Genomic DNA, 25746 nt, shown 5'->3' with positions numbered 1-25746 from the left:
ATGAATTAGAGTGGAGACTGCAAGCCAGGCCTTCTCTCCAACATCAGTGCCTAACCTCATAAATGCGCTTTTGAAAGACTGGCCAAACATTCCCATAGACAAACTCCTAATCCTTGTGGACAGCCTTCCCAGAATATTTGAAGCTGTTATAGCTGCAAAGGGTGGGCCAACTCAATATTGAACCCTATGGACTAAGACTGGGGTGCCATTAAAGTTAATGTGTGTGTGGGTGGGTAATATAGAGTATATGTAAGAAGATATCATACAAAACATTATATACAATTTTTTCAAAAACAGGATGCTGTCACCAGATCATGCTTACCCAAATCTTTATCTATCAGTATATCACTCCTAATCGATTGGTATTTCTAATGGCGTTTTTATCTTGAGGATCCAAGGCAATCTAACCACCAGGTGGCTGGTGGATGCCCGCACTTGTGCGCCACTTATCCCCACAAAGCGGTGAATTCCGTGTCTGGCATTCGCATGCTCTCCCTAGCCACCTGTACATGGTGTTAGGGGTGGGACCGGTACTGCCCATTTTGGGGTACAAATGGGAGGACAGAGGACCGAGATTCACATTCCCTTATCTTCACGGAGGACGTACCTTTTGTTTGCAAACCTCCCACAATCTATGGTGGGTAATTACCCATTTCCAAACACCCTTCACATTTCACCAATGCTTCTTGGGTGGCTTTTTCTTTCTTTTTCACATTCACACATATACTGTACATTGTTTCCCTTTTTCATCACCATTTTTTTGAGATGAACTCTTTCTACACATTTTCCTCCATATCTTGCACAACTTTCGTTGCACTTTCAACTATCCCCTCTCTGTCCCTATACTCATGTCTTTGCTGTAATGTGTCATACACTATATAGACCTTAGACTTCTACTTTCATTATTATGTGATGTAGTACTCTACTATATACTATTTAGACATACACATTTTTGTTACATCTAGAACCCATGATTATGGATTTTGAGGGACATATTTTCAATTCATAAATATGTCACACCCACTCTCCATCTGTTCCCCAGTGGGTTTTTTCTCCGGCTCTGTTCCTTCAGCTCCCGGGTCAGACGTACCTCGCCACCACTGGATGGGAATGTTGCTTTTTCATTTTGGCTCGGACGATTTGTAAGTACAGGGTTCCCTTAACAGGGTCCCCTATGATTTACAATACATCCCTTGCCATTGTGATGCATATTTTTAAATTTATATTCTATTTTATAGACCAATTTTATGCACATCCACTCCTGAAGAAGTGAGTGGTAGCTCACGAAATGCGTCGAGTTTTAAAGATGCCTCTGTACCATCATGTGTCAACACAATTGTAATCTTCAAGCATGTATTATGCCATGTAGTTATTACTAATCGGTTTGTCATTTTTCTATGCACTTTGTATATGATGATTATCCTGTTTAATTTTTAATAAAGTATGTTTACTTCTCATTAAGTGGCCACTAGTGTTCACCTCATTTAAAGTCCCAGGGCTAAATTCTTTTAAGAATGTAAGAATACATAGAGATAGAAAATATGAATTTAAAGGTATATTTATTGTTTTATAGCCGGGACCATATTGCCCCTTATATGACCGCTTAAAGTGAAGGTCAGATCATTTTTGTGTTTATTAAAAGTCAGCAGCTACAAAAAGTGTAGCTGCTGACTTTTAATAAACACACACTCACCTGTCCCAGGATCCAGCTAATTGGCTTGCTAAAACCTCTATTCTCTTCCTCTCCTCTCCCTGGCGCCGGCATTACAAGTGTGGGCACCTGATTACGATTACGGATTACCTGATCTGATTACGGATTATTATGGACTCACTTATGAAATGTATATACATATTGCACTTTTAAAGCACTTTTTTTATGCGATTATACTGCAATATTGCGAATTTGCATTTTTTTTCACATTACACATTGTGTTTCACATCTATTTGTACTGTATTAGAGTATACCTAGGAACCAGAGTTTGAATTTATGATATTGATATATGATCCACTTACATTTGTGTATTCACCAATACTATTTATAAAGGACACTAAGGAGGAAGGTTTCAGACTTTGGTTGCACTTGTTCTTGGTAATATTATGGATTCACTTATTGATTGCATATACATGTTGCATTTTTAAGGATTTTTATAGTTTATGGGATTATATTGCGATATTTTGATTTTGCGATTACGCTATTCAGTTGCGATTTTTTTCACAGTACATATTTGTGTTTCACATTCATAATCACTGTATTAGAGTTTACCTAGGAACCAGTGTTTGATTTTATGATATCAGTATTTATATATGACCCACTTACTTTTTTACCAAGGACACTAAAGAGGAAGATTTTAGACTTTGTTTGCACTTTACAACACAATTCATTTACTGACACTACTAAGGGCATTAGACGGAACAACACACACTCTCATTAAGTGTGGGCACCTGTCACACGTCAAAAGGTCCCAGAAGATTGCCCGACCATTGAGGAGCTGCAGCGTGACTCGCGCATGCGCAGTGCAGTGTGCACCCAGCTTGGAAGCCGCAAGCTGTCACCGAAACCAAATTTTGTCCTTTCAAAGAATCTTTCCTCAAATCTCCCTCAAATGTTGGAGATGCTTAGCTCAAGATGGCACGTACCTCCATATTTGGACCTGCCCAGTTTGACAACCATTTTGGACACAGGTCCGCAAACTGATCTGCAAATTAACTGATGTGCAACTAGGGGGCGATCCTGCAGAATATCTGCTTCACCTGGCTCCCATATCATCCAACAGATACAAAGGCTCTCTCAGTATTTAACTGCTTAATGCAGCCAAGGCCTGTATTCCTTTATTCTGAAAGCAGGCTATACCACCCTTTATGGGGTTTGGCTTCAAAAAATTCAGGAATTCTTTACAATTGAAGATATTCTGGCCCCCTCTAATCACAGAGAAGAACAATTCTGTAAGCCATGGTTCTATTGGTTTGACTATACCTTTTCTGCAAATTACCCTACTGATTTAGCTTGTTAATTGACCACCCCACCCCCCGGGATGTGGGAAACGACTGACCATTCTCACTCTTTGTTGAATCAAGACACCGGGGACCCATACCAGCAGGCAACCACATCGGGTACCTGAAGGGAACCTACCATTCCCTGCCCCCTCTTTCCTTACAGTTCCTTCTTTTTAATTTTTTGGAACCGAAGAACTTCGCCAATCCATGGAGGCATGAAGCTGACTCTGCTCTTTTAGGTAGATTGTAAGATATTCCCCACTATGTGGTCAGTGGCGACTCTAGGAACAATATATAGGGGGGCACATAAGATACCACAGTCAAAACTGGGGGAGAAATCACACATTCACCACCAAACCATACCATTGAAAAAAACAAAATAAGTATATATATATATATATATATATAAAAATAAGGTTACAAAATAGAGTAATGCATACATTTTTATTGTACTAACCTAACACTTAAAAGATAAGCTTTCAAGCTTTCAAGAGTTTTCCTTTTTTTTCCTCAGGTATTGCTTCAGACCTGAGACAGAGGAAAACTATTAAAAGCTTTTCTTTATTGTTTAACCGCTTCCATACAGAGCAGTTTGACACCCTTCCTGCCCAGACCAATTTTCAGCTTTCAGCACTCTCACACTTTGAATAACAATTGCTCAGTCATGCTACACTGTAACCAAACAAAATTTTTATCATTTTTTTCACACAAATAGAGCTTTCTTTTGGTGGTATTTGATCACAACTGGGGTTTTTTTTTTTTTCGTGATATATGCAAAAAAAGAGCAAAAATTTTGAAAAAAAAACACTTTTTTTTAGTTTCAATTATGAAATTTTGCAAAAAATAAATTTTTCTTCATACATTTGGGCCAAAATGTATACTGCTACATGTCTCTGGTAAAATTAACCCAAATTAGTGTATATTATTTAGTCTGTGTGAAAGTTATTGAGTCTAGAAGCTATGGTACCAATTACTGAAAATTGATCACACCAGATGTACTGAGTGCCTATCTCCTTTCTTGAGGCCCTGAAATGTCAGGACAGTACAAATACCAACCAAATGACCCCTTTTTGTAAAGTAGACAGTCCAAGGTATTTAGTAAGAGGCGTGGTGAGTTTTTTGAAGTTGTAATTTTTTCCCACAATTCTTGGGAAAATGAAGAAAAAAATTTTTTTTTCTTTTTTTTCCCACAAAGTTGTCAATTTATAAGCTATTTCTAACACATAGAATGTACACAGCAAAAATTACACCCAAAAATACATTCTGCTACTCCTTCCGAGTATGGCGATACCACATGTGTGAGACTTTTACACAGCCTGGCCACAAAAAGAGACTCCACGTCCAAGAAGCACATTCAGGCGTTCTAGGAGCATAAATACACATAAAACTTTCTTACTACCTATCACACTTTTCAAGGCCCTAGAGCACCAATACAATAGAAAAGTCCACAAAATGACCCCATTTTGGAAAGCAAACACTCCAACGTATATTCTATGAGGCATTATGGGTCGTTTGAACATATCATTTTTTTCCACAGGTTTTTGGAAAATGTGGGAAAAAAATGAAAACTTTTTTTTTTTACACAAAGTTGTCAATTTATAGGATATTCCTAACACATAGCATGTACACAGCAAAAATGACACCCCAAAATACATTCTGCCACTCCTCCTGAGTATGGCAATACCACATGTGTGAGACTTTTTCACAGCCTAGCCATATAGAGGGGCCTAACATCCAAGGAGCATCATCATGCATCCTAGCCACTTGCCTAGGCCTATTTTTGACATTTGGTGTTTACAAGCTAAAATCAGTTGTTTTGCTAGAAAACTGCTTAGAACCCCCAAACATTATATATTTTTTTTTAGCAGAGACCCTAGAGAATAAAATGGAGATTATTGCAATATTTTTTATCACACCGTATTTGCGTAGCGGTCTTCTAAACGCAATTTTTTTGGAAAAAATTCACTTTTTTTAATTAAAAAATAAAAAACCAGTAAAGTTAGCCCAATTTTTTTCCATAATGTGAAAGATAATGTTACGCCGAGTAAATAGATACCCAACATGCCATGTTTCAAAATTGCGCACGCTCACGGAATGGTGACAAACTTTGGTACTTAAAAATCCCCATAGGCGACAATTTAAAAATTTCTACAGGTTGCCATCTTTGAGTTACAGAGGAGGTCTAGGGCTCAAATGATTCCCCTTGCTCTAACGATCGCGGCGATACCTCACATGTGTGGTTTGAACACCGTTTACATATGTGGGCGGGGTTTCTGTATGCATTCGCTTCTGCGCGCGAGCTAACGAGGACAGGGCGCTTTAATTTTTTTTTTTTTACTATTTATTTTATTTATTATTTTTTATTTTTACACCGTTTAAAAAAAAAAAAATTGATCATTTTTATTTCTATTAAAAGAAATGTAAATATTCCTCGTAATAGAAATAGGCACGACAGGACCTCTTTTTTGTGAGATCTGGGGTCAAAAAGTCCTCAGATCTCACAAGTACACTAAAAGATAGAAAAAAAAAAAATAATAATTATAATATAAAATGAAAAAAAAAAAAAAAGGACCTTTAAACCGGTTGCTAGGCAACAACATTTTCCGTAGCTCCGGTCCTCCAAGACCATAGAGTCAAGTGAGGGCAAGCTTGCCCTCACTCGACATCCTGTCTGTGAGGATTCGGGACCGGATCGTTTTCCCCGCTGCCGGCGGGTCCGGTAAGCGGGGAAAAGGACCGGAACGCGTCGGGAGGGGGGGGGGCGCCTCTTCCGCCATCCCGGAAGGGTGATCCCACGGCGAATCCGCCGCTGGGACCACCCTTATCGGAAAGCCAACCGTCCACCGTTTAAAAAAATACCAGGGTTATGGCAGCTATCTGCTGCCATAACACCGGAATTTAGGTTTAAACGGAGGACGTATATAAACCTTTTTGGACTTGGACATGGTGGCTGTATGAAGGGTGACAGGTACTCGGGTACTTTGTTGGGCAGGTGACAGGTACTCTGGTACTGATGAGCAGGTGGCAGGTACTCGGGTACTCCGATAGGCAGGTGACAGGTACTCGGGTACTGTGACAGGCAGGTGATAGGTACTGATGAGTAGTACTCACTGACTGATAGGTGATACTGTACTGATGGGTACTGATGATCAGTACTGATACGTGATAGGTACTGATGAGTACTGATGAGTAGTGATGGGTACTGATGAGCAGGCGGCAAGTACTTGGGTACTTCAGGCGTCAGGTACTCTGATGAGCAGGTGGAAGGTACTCGGGTACTCTGATGGGTAGGTGACAGGTACTCAGGTACTCTGATGACGGGTACTCCGTTGACAGGTACTCAAAGTACCCGAGTACCTGTCATCAGAGTACCCGAGTACCTGTCATCAGAGTACCCGAGTACCCGTCATCAGAGTACCCGAGTACCTGTCATCAGAGTACCCGAGTACCTGTCAGAGTACCCGAGTACCCGTCTTCAGAGTACCCGAGTACCCGTCATCAGAGTACTCGAGTACCTGTCATCAGAGTACCTGAGTACCCGTCATCAGAGTACCTGAGTACCCGTCATCAGAGTACCCGAGTACCTGTCATCAGAGTACCCGAGTACCTGTCATCAGAGTACCCGAGTACCCGTCATCAGAGTACCCGAGTACCTGTCATCAGAGTACCCGAGTACCCGTCAGAGTACCCGAGTACCTGTAATCAGAGTACCCGAGTACCTGTCATCAGAGTACCTGTCATCAGAGTAACCGAGTACCTGTCATCAGAGTACCCGAATACCTGTCACCAGCCCATCAGAGTACCCAAGTACCTGTCATCTGAGTACCTGATGGGCTGGTGACAGGTACTCGGGTACTTTGATGGGCTAGTGACAGGTGCTCTTTATTGGGGGGGGGGGCAATCAGTGTGTTTAGGGTGCACTGTAGTTGGTAACTAGCTGTTACCACAATCTCCTCCTCACACAGGATCAGTGTGTGAGGAGGAGAACACGGTGACAGCTAGTTACCGTGTTCTCTGTTGACATTTGTGACCGGCTGTGATTGGACACAGCCGGTCACGTGGTAAAGAGCCAATTTCATTGGCTCTTTACCTAGATCGGGGATCGACTCTGTCCGAGGGACGAGCCTCATCCCCGATCGCTGCTCTGCGCGCCCCCGGGGGCGCGCATTGCAGAGAGAACGAGCGGCTCGTGCTGGAGCCGCTCATGTGATCGGCTGTGATTGACACAGCCGATCACGTGGTAAACAGCCAATTTCTATTGGCTGTTTACCTTGATCAGGGATGGGCTATGTCCGAGGGACGAGCCTCATCCCTGATCGCGCCGCTGCGCGCCGCCGGGGGCGCGCAGTAGCAGCTAGAACGGGCCGACGTCATATGACGGCGGCCCGGATCTAGACAACCACTTTGCCGACGTCATTTTACATGACTCGGTATGGAAGTGGTTAAAGCAATTTCAGCAAACAGTAATAACCCCTAGTATTGGTGCCATTTTATGCAGTAATAGCCCCTAGTATTGGTGCCATTTTTGCAGTATTAGCCCCTAGTATTGGTGCCAGTTTGCACAGTAATACCCCCTAGTATTTGGTGCCAGTTTAGGCAGTAATAAAGCTTAGTATTGATGCCAGTTTAGGCAGTAATAACCCCTAGTATTGGTGCCAGTTCATGCAGTAGAACCCCCTAGTGTTGGTGCCAGTTTATGCAGTAAAAGCCCCTAGTATTGGTGCCAGTTTATGCAGTATTAGCCCCTAGTATAGGTGCCAGTTTACGCAGTAATAGCCCCTAGTATTGGTGCCAGTTGACGCAGTAATAACCCCTAGTATTGGTGCCAGTTTATGCAGTAATAGCCCCTAGTATTGGTGCCAGTTTACGCAGTAATAGCCCCTAATATTGGTGCCAGTTTATGCAGTAATAGCCCCTAGTATAGGTGCCAGTTTACGCAGTAATAGCCCCTAGTATTGGTGCCAGTTGACGCAGTAATAACCCCTAGTATTGGTGCCAGTTTATGCAGTAATAGCCCCTAGTATTGGTGCTAGTTTACGCAGTAATAGCCCCTAATATTGGTGCCAGTTTATGCAGTAATAGCTCCTAGTATTGTGCCAGTTTTTGCAGTATTAGCCCCTAGTATTGGTGCCAGTTTACAAAGTAATAACCCCTAGTTTTGGTGCCAGTTTATGCAGTAATAGACCCTAGTATTGGTGCCAGTTTCGGCAGTAATAGCCCCTAGTATTGGTGCCAGTTTACGCAGTAATAGCTCCTAGTATTGGTGCCAGTTTTTGCACTAATAAAGCCTAGTATGGGTGCCAGTTTACACAGTAATAAAGCTTAGTATTGATGCCAGTTTACAAAGTAATAACCCCTAGTATTGTTGCCAGTTTATGCAGTAATAACCCCTAGTATTGGTGCCAGTTTATTCAGTAGAAGCCCCTAGTATTGGTGCCAATTTTTGCAGTAATAACGCCTAGTATTGGTGCCAATTTACGCAGTAATAACCCCTAGTATCGGTGCCAGTTTACGTAGTAATTAAACCTAGTATTAGTGCCAGTTTACGCAGCAATAACCCCTAGTATTGGTGCCAAGTTTTTCGCAATAAAAATGTCTAGTATTGATGCCAGTTTACGCAGTAATAAAGCCTAGTATTGATACCAGTTTATGGAGTAATAACCCCTAGTATTGATGCTAGTTTACGCAGTATTAACTCCTAGTATTTGTGCCAGTTTACGCAGTAATAAAGCCTTCTATTGGAGCCAGTTTACGCAGTAATAACCTCTAGTATTGGTCCCAGTTTACACAGTAGTAAAGCCTATTATTGATACCATGCTCTCAGCGTGGAGGAGGTAGGCAAGAATAGTGAGACCTTCCAACCACAGTAATGAAAGTGTTTAGGCCAGCCGCGACAGTGGTGGTGATCCTAACACTTTTATCAACTTCATGGGAGATCGATTTCTCCACGGGTCTCCTGATGTGCTACAGTACAGCGCACCTCTCCATTCGGGACTCCTTCCTTCCGCCACACACTGTGGCAAAACTAAGGAAGAAGGCTGCTACAGCGCACCTCTCTACCCAGGACTCATGCCTCCACAGTAGGGGTGCTCTTCTTTTGAGGAGAGCCATTTTAGCTACTCGGTAACCGGTTGCGGTCCACAATGAGCGGCGTAGGCAGATGACAGCCTCGTGTCCACTCAGCATATGCAGAGTAGACACGGACACAGCCCGCTCTACTGTATAGGTCCTCCGATCCGCCCAGACAGAAGGGGATGGATCCCCCTCTGTTTTTTTAAGTGGATCAGATTGGAGATAGGTGGATGTAAATGGTCACAAGTCCATTTACATCTGCCGCTCTCTAGAGGTGAATGGGGGGTCCAATTAGGTCCACCTGAAAAACAGACAGACGGACTTGATTGGACCGATCATGGGCCCAAGGCTGCTTTCACACTCATGCACTGCGGTTTACCTGCACCTCAATCTTCACTTCTTCCTTAGGATTCCTGCAGGTATCGCTGGCTGCTGCTGTCCCCCAGCCGGGTATGGCTGGTGGCTGCTGCTGGCTGTCTTCTAAGGCTGGTACTGCTGGCTGGTTCTACTGGTGGGTACTGCTGGTTGGTACTGTTGGTAGGTTTTTCTGGCTGGTTCCTGACCCACCATCCCCCAGCATCAGTGTGACAGGAAGCATGCAGTTTCAGTAGAGACCAGAGCCGCTGCTTCCTGTATTGCTCCTGTGACTGTCACAGGTGAAGTACATTTGATATCACTCCGACAGTGACAGGAGTCGGCACTATACAGGAAGCATCGGCTCTGCTTCCTCTAGTGCTGGCTCTGTTCTTCACAGTGATGCTCAGGATGCCCATTCAAGAGCAGGAGGTGGCCGGGATCCTGTTGGGGGGGGCACAGTATAATTTTGGCGGGGCCATGGTCCCCTCTTGCCCCCCCTAGTGACGCCACTGTATGTGGTTGCTCTTAAGATACTCAGTGAAGCACATTATCCCACACACACATATATTCGACCTGTTATTATGTTTTATGTGGTTTGGACATACCATCCACATGGGGGCTTTTGCCCTAATACTAGCTTTTCCCTGTTTCTTTTCAGATTGATGTACAGTATACATACATTGTGTATAGAGGCTGCTGTGACTCACTGCCTGTTTTTTTTTTTTATTGCTTTGTCTTGTTTTTTGTTTTGTTTTTTCTTCTCAATTCTGATTCAATGATTCTTTTGTGTTGTGAAAACTTTAATTAAAGAATTAAAAAAAAAAAATGGAAAAACATCCATGCGATTTACTTGCTATATAACATGACTGTTTATTTAATAGGTTTTTTTTCTACTGGTTAAAGCACCAAAAATATAATGGGGTAGGTGGCCCACGTGCAGTATATTAGGTAGATCTTGCACCGTACAGGTGCACTTTAACCAGTTGTAATAAGACAAAAGTTAGCTCCTTTCAGCAATGTAATTCAGCAGTACAGCTAATCATTGCAAATCAAACTGTACACTTGATAAAAAAAAAATGCAAAAGCAGACATTACAGTTGGTGAGAACATCATATACTGTATGTAGATCTAGAGTGATTGGCAGCTGAAGGTATATGTGCATGTCATCCTTTCCTCTAATAATCAAGCATTGTCTCTCCTCTTTCACATCCTGAGTGTCCCTACTGGTCCCTGAGGCCATCCGCTTTATTAAAAGGAACTAGGAGGACGGAACAAGGCAAAGAGAACACTTATAAGAGTGTCTACGTATTAGAATTTTCACTGTCATTTTGTTGATCATTCATCTGATATCATATACTGGTTTGATCACTTTTTGCATCTTGAGTGCATATTTTGACATGATTGTATTTTATATGCTTGTTGCGCTCTTTATTATAACTTAGATTCTCCCTTCAGTGGCTGTATATCAGGTAAGGGAAATGATCACCTTTGCTGCATGAAGCACATTGTTTTCAACCAGGCATTGCGTCCCGCAGACTTAAATATCCCACATCAACAATGCACTTCACCCAGGAACCACTTGTTATTATTATTATATAGGATTTTTACAGCGCGGACAGTTTACGCAGCGCTTTACAACTTGAGGGTAGACAGTACAAATACAATACACTTTAATACAGTAGGATCAGCTCTTCTCGGTGCATGTAATCCGGGGGGTGCGCTTAACAACTTCACAAGAAATGACACCACACTCCAAGTATTCTGCTGATTAAGTTTATTTAATCGGAAAGGTGGCTGCTCTCATCTTTCCAGGATCCTAAATATTTACCACTTGTAGCCTGCAGGTGTTGCTCTATACAAGTCCTGGAAGTTTCCTCCTTGCAGCTGCTGTACTGACAATAGATCTGATCTGAATGACACAGAGGAAGGACACATTCCTCCTCGAATGCAAACAATGATCTTACCTTGTAAATTAAGACATTCTGCTACAAAGCATGAAGGTTTTGATTTGATTTTGTATTAAAAAGTCCAGCATACTTTTTCATAGATACTTCCTGTGCCAACTATTTATACAAATAATTGTAAACATTATATAAAATATACATTTATAAATGTGTAAACTAAAACATGCAGTAAGTATCCAAAACCAATATAGTTTCCCTTTAATATGCTAGCTGAGTTCAAACAATTGAAACTTGCATAACATCATTTATTTTAGGGTTAGCCATACATTGTTATAAAACAAATATGTAATACACATGACATTAAGGTCCAAAGCAGATGATCTATAGCAGAATAAAAGGAAAAATCAGAAATAATGTAAATGTTCAGGCTGTACATAGTGAGATGATTCCCATTTGCTGGTGTCATTGATGGATGCACTGTTGATTTGGGAACAAATATTGCACCAGCTAACAGACCAAAACAAAATCAACAACATATAATAAAAACAAAAGTACGGACATGGCTTCTATTTTCCGAAAGTTGTGAACCTTTAGATTTGCATATAAAGGGAATGCTTCATCAGGAATACAGTATTTAAAAAAAATAAAGTAATAACTTAGTGATATTTGGGAACCAATAAAGGAAGGAGGTAAGGAAGAAAACTGTATTGATTCTTATGCAATACAATGCTGGTGCTCTCACATAATTCTAAGCATAGTTTTACATTCCATTTTGTGTTTAGGTGCATTTAGTGCTTTACTACTTTTTTTGCTTTAAAAAAACTTAGCTGCTAGTTTTAGCTGTTGCTGAATATTTTGACACAACCAGTACTTAAATTCCTATAGAAAATATAATCAAGAATTCTAAATGTCTTCCTATAGAAAATATAATCAAGAATTCTAAATGTCTTTTTAACACCATCACAGTGTCTCTAATGCTACTCCAGAAAGGGTTTATAATGAAATCCCCTCATTTACCATATATATCATATATATATATATATATAACATACACCACGTATATTCTATAGCTACTACAGAAAACACTATAGTTAGATACAAAGCATGGCTTACTCACTAGCTTATTGGGGCTTTAACTACCTGGGTGATTTTGATTGCATGGTTTTACCATTATAAGTTGGCCATAGATATACTCAATAAATGATCAATCATAAATTCATTAATTTCAAACAATTGCTTTAAATCAAAAATACTATTCTGGTTAAAATGGAGCAGATATGTTCTCAAGAGCAACCTTCCTTTCTTTTTTTTTTAAGACAACAATCTATTAATGCTCAAATCGCCTAATAAGTATTTGTGTAAATTATACTTATTTCTTATATCTATGAGTGATGTCAGACAAAAGCATTTCATGCAATCAAATATTTTTATGGGCAACCATCCTGTAAAAACCCCCAAAAAACTGTAGGGTAATGGCAGTGAGATAATTCTCACTGGACAGGACACAAAGTTAAAATTAGGATTCAATGACCTCCTAATTCAGTGATTAATCCCGGATGTGACAACTAAACTTCAACACTGGGGCACCTAGTTGCAGCTCATCCTAGCATTGCTTTATTGTTTACAATCCTGTTGGAGGATTGAGAATATTGTCTCCCTTGCAGTGTTATGGGCCATACACACTATAAGATTTTCTGAAGACTTTTTCCTTTAGACTTACCAAAACCATATAATATGAGGTCAAACCTAAACACTTTCAATTTGTATGCAATCTGGCAGGCCCTTGCACTACATAGAAAAGGTAAATCTGAAGGAAAAAGTCTTCAGAAAATCTTATAGTGTGTATGGCCCTTTAGGCTGGGTTCACCTTGGTGCGATGTGGGAACCCTGCAAATCCACTGCATCGCACCCAACTCGCTGGCAGTTCCCACTGCCATATGCGGACTACTGGGAGCGTCAATACAAAGTTAACGACACCCCAAAATCAGTTCGCATATCGCAGTGCAAACTGTCAATTCGGACCAAAAAAGGGGTCCTGCACTAAATGCGATGCAAATTCGGCCATACAATCTGTGTGGCTGAATTTGCATCGCATAGACGTTGCATGTGATTTTCAGAGCTGCGTGGTGCTAATCAAATGCGACGTCTGACATCGCTACAGTGTGAATCGGCCCTTCAAGCCCTTTCTGCTCCCCCACTGAGATGATGTACTGAACACAAACAAAATGCTGATTTTTTACAGGATGATTGTCATCACCAACAAGAAAAGCTGTCATGTGACTTTGACACTGTGGGAAATCAGTTGTGGATATTGGAGACAAAACATTCCTATGTCTAAAGCGTAATTTATTTCCAAAGGTTTGACATTCCACAGCTGACTGATAGTGATTTCAGTGACACAAATGCATGGTCAAAAACAACCATGGTAGCTCAGCCCTAAAGGATACCACATATACATAAAGCTCACTCAAACAACAGAGGCTTCCCTTTGTTGTTCACCTGAATCTGTTTTTGGTTCAGTGTTAGAACAGGAAAACAGCTGTCCTCCTAGATTTTTAAAAGCAAATCGCAAATACATCATGTGGCCCATGGCAACGAAGGACACAGAAATAAGAACAAGCAAACCAAAAGCCTCTGGATTGGGTCCTAAGATCACCATAATAAAATGCATAAGATCAAGTAGATAATTCATGGAATTCTGGACGCCATTGATGACTCCTCTTTCAGATTCAATCACATTCTCTTGAAGGAGCTGAGTTATTGTTAGATCGAATGACCAAAGCCCTGTGAAAAGAAGAGATGTTGGAAATGTAATCTATAATACTTAAAAATACTGTTAAAACAAATTCTGAAATACATCAGGAGAAGGAATCCAAAGCCAAGGTATTTAAATTCCATAATATTAAGATAAGATTCCAGCTATATCTTAAAGGAGTTGTAAAGTCAGAAGGTTTTTCATCGTAGTGCATTCTATGCATTAAGATAAAAAGCCTTCTGTGTATAGCACCCACCCTAGCACCCCCTAATACTTACCTGAACCCCATCTCTATCCAGCGATGTCCTTGAATCCCTCGGCCACCCGGGACTCTCCCTCCTGATTGGCTGAGACACAGCAGCGGCACCATTGGCTCCCACTGCTTTCAATCAAAGTCAGTTAGCCAATCAAGAGAGAGAGTGGGCTGCAGCTCGGCTCGGGTGCCCCCATAGCAAGCTGCCTGCTGTGGGGGCACTCAGCAGGAGGTAGGGGTCAGGAGCAGCCAAGAGGGACCCGAGAAGAGGAGGATCCAGGCTTCTCTGTACGAAACCAACTGCACAGACAGAGGAGGTAAGTATAACATGTTTGTTATTTAAAAAAAAAAAACACAAGACTTTACAATCCCTTTAACTAGTCTTAAAAAATGCTCCCTCCCCATCCTAACACTTACTAACTAACTTATGTAAAAAGATGTACAGTATATACTTACCTATTTTTGGTCTGTTCCAGTCCAGTCATGTGATCAGGCTCCTCTGTGTGAGCCAGTGACGGCTGCAGGGGAGAGGAGGGACCGCCGACAATGGCTACACCATAGGAGCCTTTGGGAGAAATCATCCCTTCTGGCTTTCCCAGTCATTGTTGGGCACTACCCCCATTCCCCTGCAGCTGCCGCAGACTGACACAGGAGATCATGTGGTCAGCCTGAAGCAGGCTGAAAATAGATAAGCATATACATTTTTTACACAGGTTAGTGTGTGGAAGGGAAGGGGAAGGGAGCAATTTTAAGACTAGTTAAAGTAGAACTATAGGCAAAACTGTTTTTTTTTTTTCATTTTGGATAGAGTAAGGGAGAGTTAAAACCCCTGTCAGATTTTATTTCATCATCTGTGTCACATTGCAGAGATTTCTCTTCTCTTCCTGTCCCATAGCCAAACAGGAAGTGAGTGTAAATCCCTGCAATTTAAGGGAATTCCTTGGGGACCCCCAGTTCACCAGAACTAGTGTCCCCTTTGGAAGATTTCCAATCTATTTCTTTTATGGGGACAACCCAAAATGTGAGATTTTCTTTTACTTTCACTTTCAATGATAACGGTAAACAGTACAAATAGGGTGGATCTCCTTAATGGGGACACAGACAGCTATAAAAACTAACAGGGGTTCTAATCCCTCTCTACTCTATCCAAAATTACCAAAAAAGTTTTGCCTTTAGTTATACTTTAAGCTTAAGCTATAAGCTCCTTTCATACTATGTGTTGTGGTAACACATGGTGCGTTCATTTAGAATGGCACCCCAGTGCATAATACAGTAGGTGCCAATAGATCCACCATGCAGCACGCCACAACCATTTATACTGGTGCACTGTATTCAATTGAAAGGTGCAGGTCTGCTTTTTTGTCCAATTGGTGTGCATTGGCCGCCCATTCTAAATGAACAGACTGCCTTAATGTCATGCAAATCATTGGACCAGATACTGCATGTTGGCATGATAAAGCAAAGGAAGAGGTGGGTTTGAATGGACCCTTGCAGCAACAGTCAACCTTTTTCTTGGTATTTACTAATGTATTGATTGTGACTCTATGTAGATTTAAGGCTGTGCCAGAGAGATGAATCTACATGCATGTAAACTTATATAATATAGAACTAAACTGGCAAATAATACTTCATTTTGAAAAACAGTCAGCACTTTTTTTTGTTACAGATATACAGTTTTTCCCTATCTTTGTTCATGCTTTCTTTTCCTGCGTTATACACATCCTGCAGACTGCGTATGAACTTCCTATGGACATGCACCCCTCAGCAGCTGCAGCTGAACATCACAATTTTACTGTGATGACTACAGCAGAAAATGCCAGCACACTGCGGGTGTACGTGTACCTGAAAGTTTTTAGTGTTGGGAAGGGTTAAGCCCTCTGTCAGTTTATTTTTGGTTGTCCCAAATGCAGAGAATTCCCTTCAATGCCTGCCCCGTACATGAAACAGGAAGGTGATTTAATACTTGTTACTGGAAAACATGTACCGTTTGGAAGATTTCCCTCACCTCTTGTTCTGATGACAACGCTAGAATTTTGGATTTTTTATCAATTTTTTTTTTTATCTAATTGACCGATCACCATAACAAATAAAGAGGGTGAATCGACTTAGCAGGAACATAGGCAGCTATATTAACCACTTGCCGACCGCCGCAAGTACATATACTGCGGCGGTCAGCCCCGGCCAGGCAAAGTGACGTATGGGTAGGTCACTAGCCTGTGAGCCAATAGCGGGCGGGCACGCACCCCCGGAGGCGCGCTCCCGCCCCGGCTCGTTCCCTAACAAGTCCGCGCGTGTGACCGGCGGACCCGATGTCCGCCGGTCACTCGCGATCGTCCGCCGTGAAGGGAGAAAGGCAGGCGGCTAATGTAAACAAAGCCGCCTGTCATTCTTCTCTGTGTAACAGCAGAGATCTAACGGTCCTGCTATGTAGGACCGTTGATCTGTGCTGTTACATGTAAAGCCACATCCCTGCACAGTTAGAAACACGCCCCTAGGGACACACTTAACCCCTCCTTCCCCAATAAAGTTAACCCCTTCCCTGCCAGTGTCATTTTTACAGTAACAGTGCATATGTATAGAACTGATTACTGTAGTAATGTCACTGGTACCCCCAAAAGTGTCAAAAATGTCAGTCAAGGGTCCGATCTGTCCGCCGCAATGTCGCAGTCCCGCAAAAAAAATTGCAGATCGCCGCCATTACTCGTTAAAAAAAAAAACAACAAAAATCTTTTCCTTAGTTTGTAAACGCAATAACTTTTGCGCAAACCAATCAAAATATGCTTTTTGCGATTTTTTTTTACCAAACATATGTAGCAGAAAACAAATTGGCCAAAAATGTTAAAAAATTTAGATTTTTACATTTTGGGGGGGGGGGGGGGGGATTTCATATAAAAAAAAATTTTTGCAAAATTGTCGCTGTTTTTTTGTTTATAGCGCATGATCAAAAAATCGCACAGGTGATCAAATACCACCAAAACAAAGCTCTATTTGTGGAAAAAAAGGACGTCAAATTCATTTAGGTACAGCGTCGCACGACCGCGCAATTGTCCGTTACAATCACGCAGTGCCGAATCGCGAAATAGGGCCTGGTCAGGAAGGGAGTAAAATCTTCCGGGGCTTAAGTGGTTAACCTGACAGGGATTCCAATAACCTACCACCTTACCCAAAACTGCAAAAACATTTTTTGTCTATAATACATGCACTTTAATTACTTAGGCCCTGTTCACACCTGAGTGTTTTTTTCAGCTTGTAAAAAGCTCATCTCTAAAGTCTCAAACCGCCCAACAAGGAAAATCCCATTAATTTCAATAGCCCCTGTTCACATATGAGTGTTTTGTTTCATGAAGCAAAACGCCTGAAGCTCAAAAAAGAACATGAGCTTCTTTTTTGGCAGATTACAAGCGTTTTTGTTAGATATCTATGCCTTCCTCCAAACGCCTGAAAAAAGCCAGAAAAACCGCCTGAAAACGCCCAAACTCCTACAAATGATACGCTCAGATGTGAATGGAGCCTTAATGACCAAGCCTATTACTGACACATGTTGTTTACAAGTTAAAATCAGTATTTTTTGCTAGAAAATTACTTAGAACCCCCAAACAATATATATATTTTCTTAGCAAAGACTCTGGAGAATAAAATGGCGGTCGTTGCAATATTTTTTGTCACGTGGTATTTACGCAGTGATCTTTCAAACGCAATTTTAATTAATTGTTTACCCAGGTGTTTCCTTTTTTTAAATCTGGTAAAAATAGACTGTTCTAAAAATAGACTAGAAAAAAACTAATGCAGCCTCCACATCCAATGATTGGTAAGCTGCAGTATAATACATTTTTGGTTTGGCGCTTAATACTTCTTAAATGGAAAGCTCCCTTTAAGTATTTGGTATGGCTTGATTTGACATGTTTTGCGTATTGCTTTCTCAGGAATAGGGTGCTACAAGTGTAAAAGTAAATATAAAATTATACAAACTTGACAAAATGTGACATATAATTGCTGAAGCGAGGCAACAGTGTGGAGGAACAAACAGTCATCACACGACTTACAGAACTGTAAATGTGATGTTTATCAAAGGTTTTAGGACTCCATGTACCGGTAGGGTGTACACAAGAGACCCCACAAAACTCTAGGAGACTCCAAACACTCTAGGACAGTGATGACGAACCTTGGCACCCCAGATGTTTTGGAACTATATTTCCCATGATGCTCATGCATTCTGCAGTGTAGTTGAGCATTATGGGAAATGTAGTTCCAAAACATCTGGGGTGCCAAGGTTCACCATCACTGCCCTAGGACCATAAATCCAAAAATCTGTTTAAAGGAGGGGGAGGTGGTGGAGCTATAATGACTGGGGCCATTTTTAACTGGCCAATGTGGCTGATGTCAACCTGCTCCTGGCCGGTGGGGAAGACTACGTTTTGCATACTTTGCCTTTGTAAGGTAACACACCTACCATACATTATATGGTGGGATTAAGGGTTCCATTTAACATATTTGGTTTGTTTTATTTATTCATTTATTGTTCTATTTTTGTAGATGTGGGTATCATCTTGTGTGGTGAGGTTATTAAAATGAATCCCCCTTTCTTCTTGAATCCCTCTTTCTTCTCGTATTGCCATTATTCCCCACTTTAGGGTAGGTGCTATTGAACTATACTTGTATATCATATTGAATTGTAAGGGATTGATCTAATTTTTGGATTTATGTTTTTTTTTTATTATAAAAATGTTCTTTTATGTACCAAGTATAGCATAGTACATAGCTGCCTATCTAATCTACACTGCAGGGATTTCAAAAAGTGTTGGGGAGTCTCCAATGTACCCCCCACTGGTATATGTAGTCCTAAAATCTTTGATAAGCATCACAGTTACAGTTATTGTTCTGTAAGTCAGAAATGATGTGTCACATTATTAAGGTTGAATAAGTGTATATTTACTGTTATGATTTACATTTTCTGCACCCTATTCCTGATGAAGCAATGCGCAAAACCCGTTGAAAGAGGCCATACCGAATAACGTCTGACTAATAGGAGCTTTCCATTAGGCCAAGGTAATCAGACTTGAGATGTAATTTGAAATATTATTATGCAAATTGGTATTTGGCCTCGTTAAGGATGTGTAATTGATGTTACAATAGTTTTTTAGGTTAAAAAAAAAAAAAAACACCTTTCAATCATATGGATATTGGACCATTAGTAATATGGATATTGGACCATTAGTAATAATACAGACACTTTAACATGATCTGTTGTGTGGTTTGAAGAGAGGTTACACCTAAAAAGTCCCGCAAAAGCCCCCCTTTTTTTATATCTGAACGTGGGTGGTAAACACTGTATGTATATGTGTATTGTATTGCTTTATTAGTTTTGAATTTTTTTTTTAGATATTTTGGAATTGTATATGTTGAATACATGAGTTTGTAATGGTGAAATTCTGTGGTCAGGTGTGGGAGGAGCTTATGCACACAGCCCAACAGGAGGTGTTAGGTTCCACTGATTAGGAAGTCAAATCTGGACACATAGGCCTCTTGCACGCGGTACTGATCTTTGAGCATCTGCTTTTATGGGCATAATTTCAGACATCTGTTTTGCCCGTATTTGCGCGCACAATACATTCCTAGGGAAGTTAATTTATATTTATGCTCAAATGCAACTATTTGTGCGCATTTGCGCATGCTGGTGCAAAATACTGGACCGGAACACAGATCTTTCTACTTTTTTTTTTTCAAACTGAAGAATACGCAGTGCTTATTTACGTGCCTGTGTGAACAGGCACGATAAAAACAATAGGCTGCTTTTTAATGAGTAAGAAAATATGCTGCACTGAGAATTTTCAAGCTGCAGTGTCCAAGAGGCCTTATTTACATCAAGTGAAGAATCTTCTAGTGAAAAAAGGAAAATCTATTTTGACACGTGCGTCTTTTTTATTTATTTATTACAGGTACTTACAGTATATAGTGCCAACTATTTACGCTGAGCTTTACATCTATATATATTGCACTTTGTATATAGAATACTTGTGCGCTGCTATGTGCTTCAAATTGAAATGTTTGACAAATAATTAAAATTAATCTAAATCAAAAACACATAAAATATGCACAAAAACCAAAAAATTCAAAAAAATTAACTAAATGTGTTATGGTAATGGTTACCAGGGTGAACAGCTGCAACCATTTACTAGGGAACTCAAACCACTAAAAGCAAACAATATTGTGACAGAATAGTGTGCTTGTTCTAAGGAGAAATATTAAGTATATACAAAATCATAACATCTACAGTATATTGTAGATTGTAAATAATAAACCAATAAAAGATGTCCAATTTAAGTTTGTGATTTACCAAAAATGTGCTCAAAAAAACAAAAAGTGAGTCCAGTCTTAAAAATACAAGTGCTCATTTCATCACTCTTGCTGAAAAATATATATGGAAAATTCATATAGGTGATGAAGTCAGTGAACTACAACCGCCACCTTCGCGTTCAATGGCCGCTCACCTTAAGGGCTGACCAAATGGTCAGAATGCGCTTAAACTGAAAAATACATTATATTTTAATGTTTTCCAATGAAATATATGTTTTTATACCTTCATATGAATTTGATCTCACATTTCTATGCCGGTAAAGTCCTCCTATGACAGGATGGGGTCCTGTTTCTTTTCTTCTTTCTATATATATTGGGATGTGGCATACTAGGTGGTCAATATACATTTTTTTTCTGAACAATACGGTTTTCAAATTCTGGACACTTCCACCAAGACAGCTCTCTCTAGATCAGCAATGGCAAACCTTGGCACCCTAGATGTTTTGGAACTACATTTCCCATGAGGCTCATTGGAAACTCTGCAATGTAGTTGAGCATCATGGGAAAATGTAGTTCCAAAACATCTAGGGTGCTAAGGTTCCCCATCACTGATCTAGATCCACACATTTACTCTACCAATCTTTCTGCAGGGTTTACACAGGATCCTTGCCTCCCATATCAGATATCACTATTGTCACATCCCTTTTGATTTTACTTTTCACACACACAACAGCTCCTGGAGCAATTTTAACATATCATAGTCCAGACAACCATGGGCATCCGCAGAACTTTTTTTCAGGGGGGGGGGGATTATTTTAGGGGCACCCATGCTCCGCCCCTTTTTGCTCCCATTGATTCCGCTTTAGAGCAAGCCAGGCCAGGGTCCCCCATAGATACCCTTTAGAGCAGGGTCCCCATAGATCCCCCTTTAGAGCAGGCCAGGTTCCCTCCATAGATCCCTCTTTAGTCTTACCTTTTCACCTATATTCCCCCTGCTAACAGGTTTTCCTGCACCACCAGGTACTTCAGGCACTCCCTGAAAAGAATATATATATATATATATACATATATATATATATATATATATATATATATATATATATATATATATAGCCAATATGACCCCCTTCAGAGCAGGCCAGGATCCAGTTAGATCCCCTTTAGGGCAGGCCAGGGTCCCCAATGGATCCCCCTTTAGAGCAGGTAACCCATAGATTCCCCTCTTAGAGCAGGCCAGGAAATTTCCAGGGGGGGGCCCCTTGCAGATGCCCATGCAGACAACATAAACCTTCCTCTTCAGATGAAAAATACAATGCAAACCCATGCATTAAAGAGCATTGCCTTGCTACCTATTCTACGAATTCGAGAACTGTGAAAATGTGGAATGGACTCCCTACAGAAGTGGTTCTGGCCAGCTATGTAGATTGCTTTAACCACTTGCTGACCAGCCGCTGTAGTTATACTGCAGCAGTTCGGCTCTGTCCCACAAAACGACATACCTGTAGGTTGCTTCGTGGGACTGCTAGCTGGGGCGCGCCACTGGGGGTGCGTGCACGCTCATTCGCCACGGGGGGGCATCAGCTGGTCTGGTGGCCGCGATGTCCGCCGGGCACCCACGATTGCTCCCCAGAGAGACCACCGCTGTTCTGTCAGTGATGGACACAGGGATCCGGTGTTACTCCTATTTAGGAACACAGGTCTCTGTGTTCATCCAGTAAATACACACATTATATTTTGTTTCATTTGACATATCTGTATGATGGTTTTTCATGTACATACTGGTGTATTTATCATACAGACCGAAACAGATGAAAGCCCATAATACATGATAATCTCCTACCCTCAGTTCTACTACTACTAATCTCCTGGTACATAGTCTTGCTTCAAGGCTGCCTTTATAACAATAAATGGCACATCTTAATGCCCAGCACACCTAGATGCAAAGGAAGCCAATCAATAAATGCATATACCTGTAAATTACCTGTATGGCAAACAGAGGCTTTGATAAAGACCTTCTCAACCTTTTTAACATTGAGGAACTATTGAAATAACTTTCCACTCTATGGGAACCCCTCCTAATCATTGTTATATCTACAATTCACAGTGCACAACCTAATGGTCAGTGTTATAAATGCTCCTTACATTGGTAATCAGTGGGACGAATGCTCCTTACATTGGTGGTCAGTGGGAAGTATGTCCCTGACATTGGTGGTCAGTGAGAAGAATGCTGATTATATTGGTTGTCAGTAGGAATAGTGCTCCTTACATTGGTGGTCAGTGGGAAGTATGTCCCTTACATTGGTGGTCATTAGGAAGAATGCTCCTTACATTTGTGGTCAGTGAGAAAAATGCTGATTATATTGGTGGTCAGTGGGAAGAATGATGCCTCCTTTCATGGTTAAAATAAATTTAACAGTTTCCACCATTCACACAAATGGCGTGAATACACACCCCCCTACTTTGCTATTTTATTCTGACAGCCAATAGCGCCGGCTGTCAGAACACCTGAATTGTGCATGCAGCTGATTTGCTGCTGCACTGTTTGGATGCAATTTTCATCCCAGCTCCTTGGACAAAAGGCAAACAAGTAATTGACTTTGTAGCAGCCAGCAGGGCTGATTGGACTTTTGGCTAATTCATCTAAATCAGTCAAATTTCTAGCTGTGTATGGCCAGCTTACTTCTGCTTCTAAATGTGACAAGGATGTCCCTTTAAAGCGGATCGTCACCAATTTATGTGACTTGGCTCCTCTGTAAGTCACCCACCCTCCGCTGCACATATACATTTTTTTTCTTTTTTGTTTCTGCCCACCTAAGCGAATGTTGTGCAGAAGCAACCAGAAGCCTCGAACGTCACCCTATACACTAATTGAGAAGGGGAGCAGACTTAGCAGCGCATCATTTGTAAGCTGTGCCAGAACCCAAAGAGCCGGAGCAATCTCCTGAAGATGTCACAAAGGAACAAGATGGCGCACAACCTGGCGACTGCTGCAGAGAAGAGGATCCCAGCAGGACAACACCGGATCCTCTGTGTGGGTGAGTCACAACCGCGGCCATATCAGCATCAGGTAAGCGGTGGAGAAGAAAAAAATAATAGGGAGGAAGAGTGAAACTACTCTTTAACTACATAGACAACTTAAATTGTGTGGATGTCTTAAACTAACAATGAACAGCAAGTGCATACCTACATGTAAACTTATTGCCAAACATTGTTGTATAATGTCCCTTTTTAGCTCAATTTCCTGACTGCTGATTTCTGCAAAACAGTGCATGCCATGCTCAATGCCTTCTTAAAGGGCCCATCGTACTATTTTTTTCCATTTTGCTACTGTGATTCCCTGATAAAAATATTTTTTTTAAATTCATAAACAGTTGTTACTTTATCCCCATTTCAATACCAATAAAAACTCTTCTGGATTAAGGCCCTGTTCTGAAGACTCAAAATGCAAATTCCCATTCATTTCAACGGCCCCTGTTCACATCTGAGAGTTGTGTTGCCTTAACCACTTAAGCCCCGGAGGATTTGGCTGCTAAACGACCAGAGGGTATTTTGCGATTCGGCACTGCGTGACTTTAACGGACAATTGCGCGGTCGTGCGACGCTGTACCTAAACGAATTTGGCGTCCTTTTTTTCCCACAAACAGAGCTTTCTTTTGGCGGTATTTGATCACCTGTGCGATTTTTTGATCACGCGCTATAAACAAAAAAAGAGCGTAAATTTTGCAAAAATAGCAATATTTTTCCCTTTTTTTTATATGAAATTCCCCCAAAAAAAAATGTAAAAATCAAAATTTTTTAATATTTTCGGCCAATTTGTTTTATGCTACCTATGTTTGGTAAAAAAAATCGCAAAAAGCGTATTTTGATTGGTTTGCGCAAAAGTTATTGCGTTTACTAACAAAGGGAAAGATTTTTGTCATTTTTGTTGTTTTTTATTTTAACGCGTAATGGCGGCGATCTGCGATTTTTTTTGCGGTACTGCGACATTGCGGCAGACAGATCGGACCCTTGACTGACATTTTTGACACTTTTGGGGTTACCAGTGACATTTCTACAGTAATCAGTGCTATATATATGCACTGTTACTGTAAAAATACACTGGTAGTGAAGGGGTTAACTTTATTTGAGAGGGAGGGGCTGTGTGTGTCCCTAGGGGCGTGATTCTAACTGTGATTGGCTGTGGCTTCAACTGTATGCAGAGTGATCAATGGATCTACATAGTAGATCCATGTGATCATCTCTCATACAGAGAGGAGAATGACAGGCAGCTTGTTTACACAAGCTGCCTGACTTTCTCCCTCTCCCCCGCCGATCGCAGAGTGGCCGGCGGCGATCGGGTCCGCCGGTCACACGCGCGGGGGGGTCCGTGACCACGCGGGAGCGGGAGCGCGCCTCCGGCGGCGCGCGCTCGCTCCCTAAACCCTCACAGGCGAGCGACGTAGACCTACATCACTTTGCCTGTGAGGGGCTGACCGCCGCCGTAGATAGTCGTGCGGCGGTCGGCAAGTGGTTAAGCAAAACGCCTGAAGCTCAAAAAAGTACATGAGCTTCTTTTTTTGGCAGATTACAAGCGTTTTTGTTAGACCTTTACACCTGCGAAAAACACCTAAAAAAAAGCCTGAAAAAAAAAACGCCTGAAAAAAGCCCAAAAAAATGCCTGAAAACAATACGCTCAGGTGCGAATGGAGCCTAAAAAAAAATGTACTGTATACACATTTTTTTCTTTGTGGATTTCTCATAGTTTATAAAGCTGGGTGATCACGGACATTAGGTCTAAGCACACTCCGACTGATGATAACATTCTTGCAAAAGTTATGTGCACATAAACATGGAAGCTCCCATCACTTAAATGTGCATATAGCAAAGCCGGCCATAGACAGTTCCTGCTGAACCGGCTGAGATTCGAACCATGTATGGGCAGGCTGAATGTACCCAAATTGATTGATCAATCAACTTGGGTACAACAGCCTGCCGGATTTTACATGTGACTACCGCTAGCGCCTGCCAGGAGAACACAATGGCTACACGGGAGGGATTCCCCTGTCAACACTGTCTGTGGTTGCAGGAAAGGAATTTGCTCCATCTATGGCCGATCCTAGCAAAATTACTGTATAGCC

General features: G+C 41.3%; 1 protein-coding gene across 1 annotated transcript in view; it reads right to left on the bottom strand.

The window, feature by feature from the left end:
• Positions 1-13513: 13513 nt before the first annotated feature.
• The window catches only part of SLC40A1 (solute carrier family 40 member 1), a 75593-nt gene continuing 63360 nt past the window's right edge, over positions 13514-25746 (bottom strand). Inside the window, exon 8 of the mRNA XM_082262020.1 lies at positions 13514-14111. Coding sequence (XP_082118146.1) covers positions 13795-14111 — 317 coding nt within the window. The 3' untranslated portion in view covers positions 13514-13794. The remainder of the gene's footprint in view (positions 14112-25746) is intronic.

Source organism: Pelophylax lessonae (genome assembly GCF_965119305.1).
Source record: "Pelophylax lessonae genome assembly, chromosome: 6".
In the NCBI taxonomy this organism is placed as follows: Eukaryota; Metazoa; Chordata; class Amphibia; order Anura; family Ranidae; genus Pelophylax; species Pelophylax lessonae.
The sequence above is the reverse complement of the archived record's forward strand: the minus strand, read 5'-3'. Positions and strand labels throughout refer to the sequence as shown.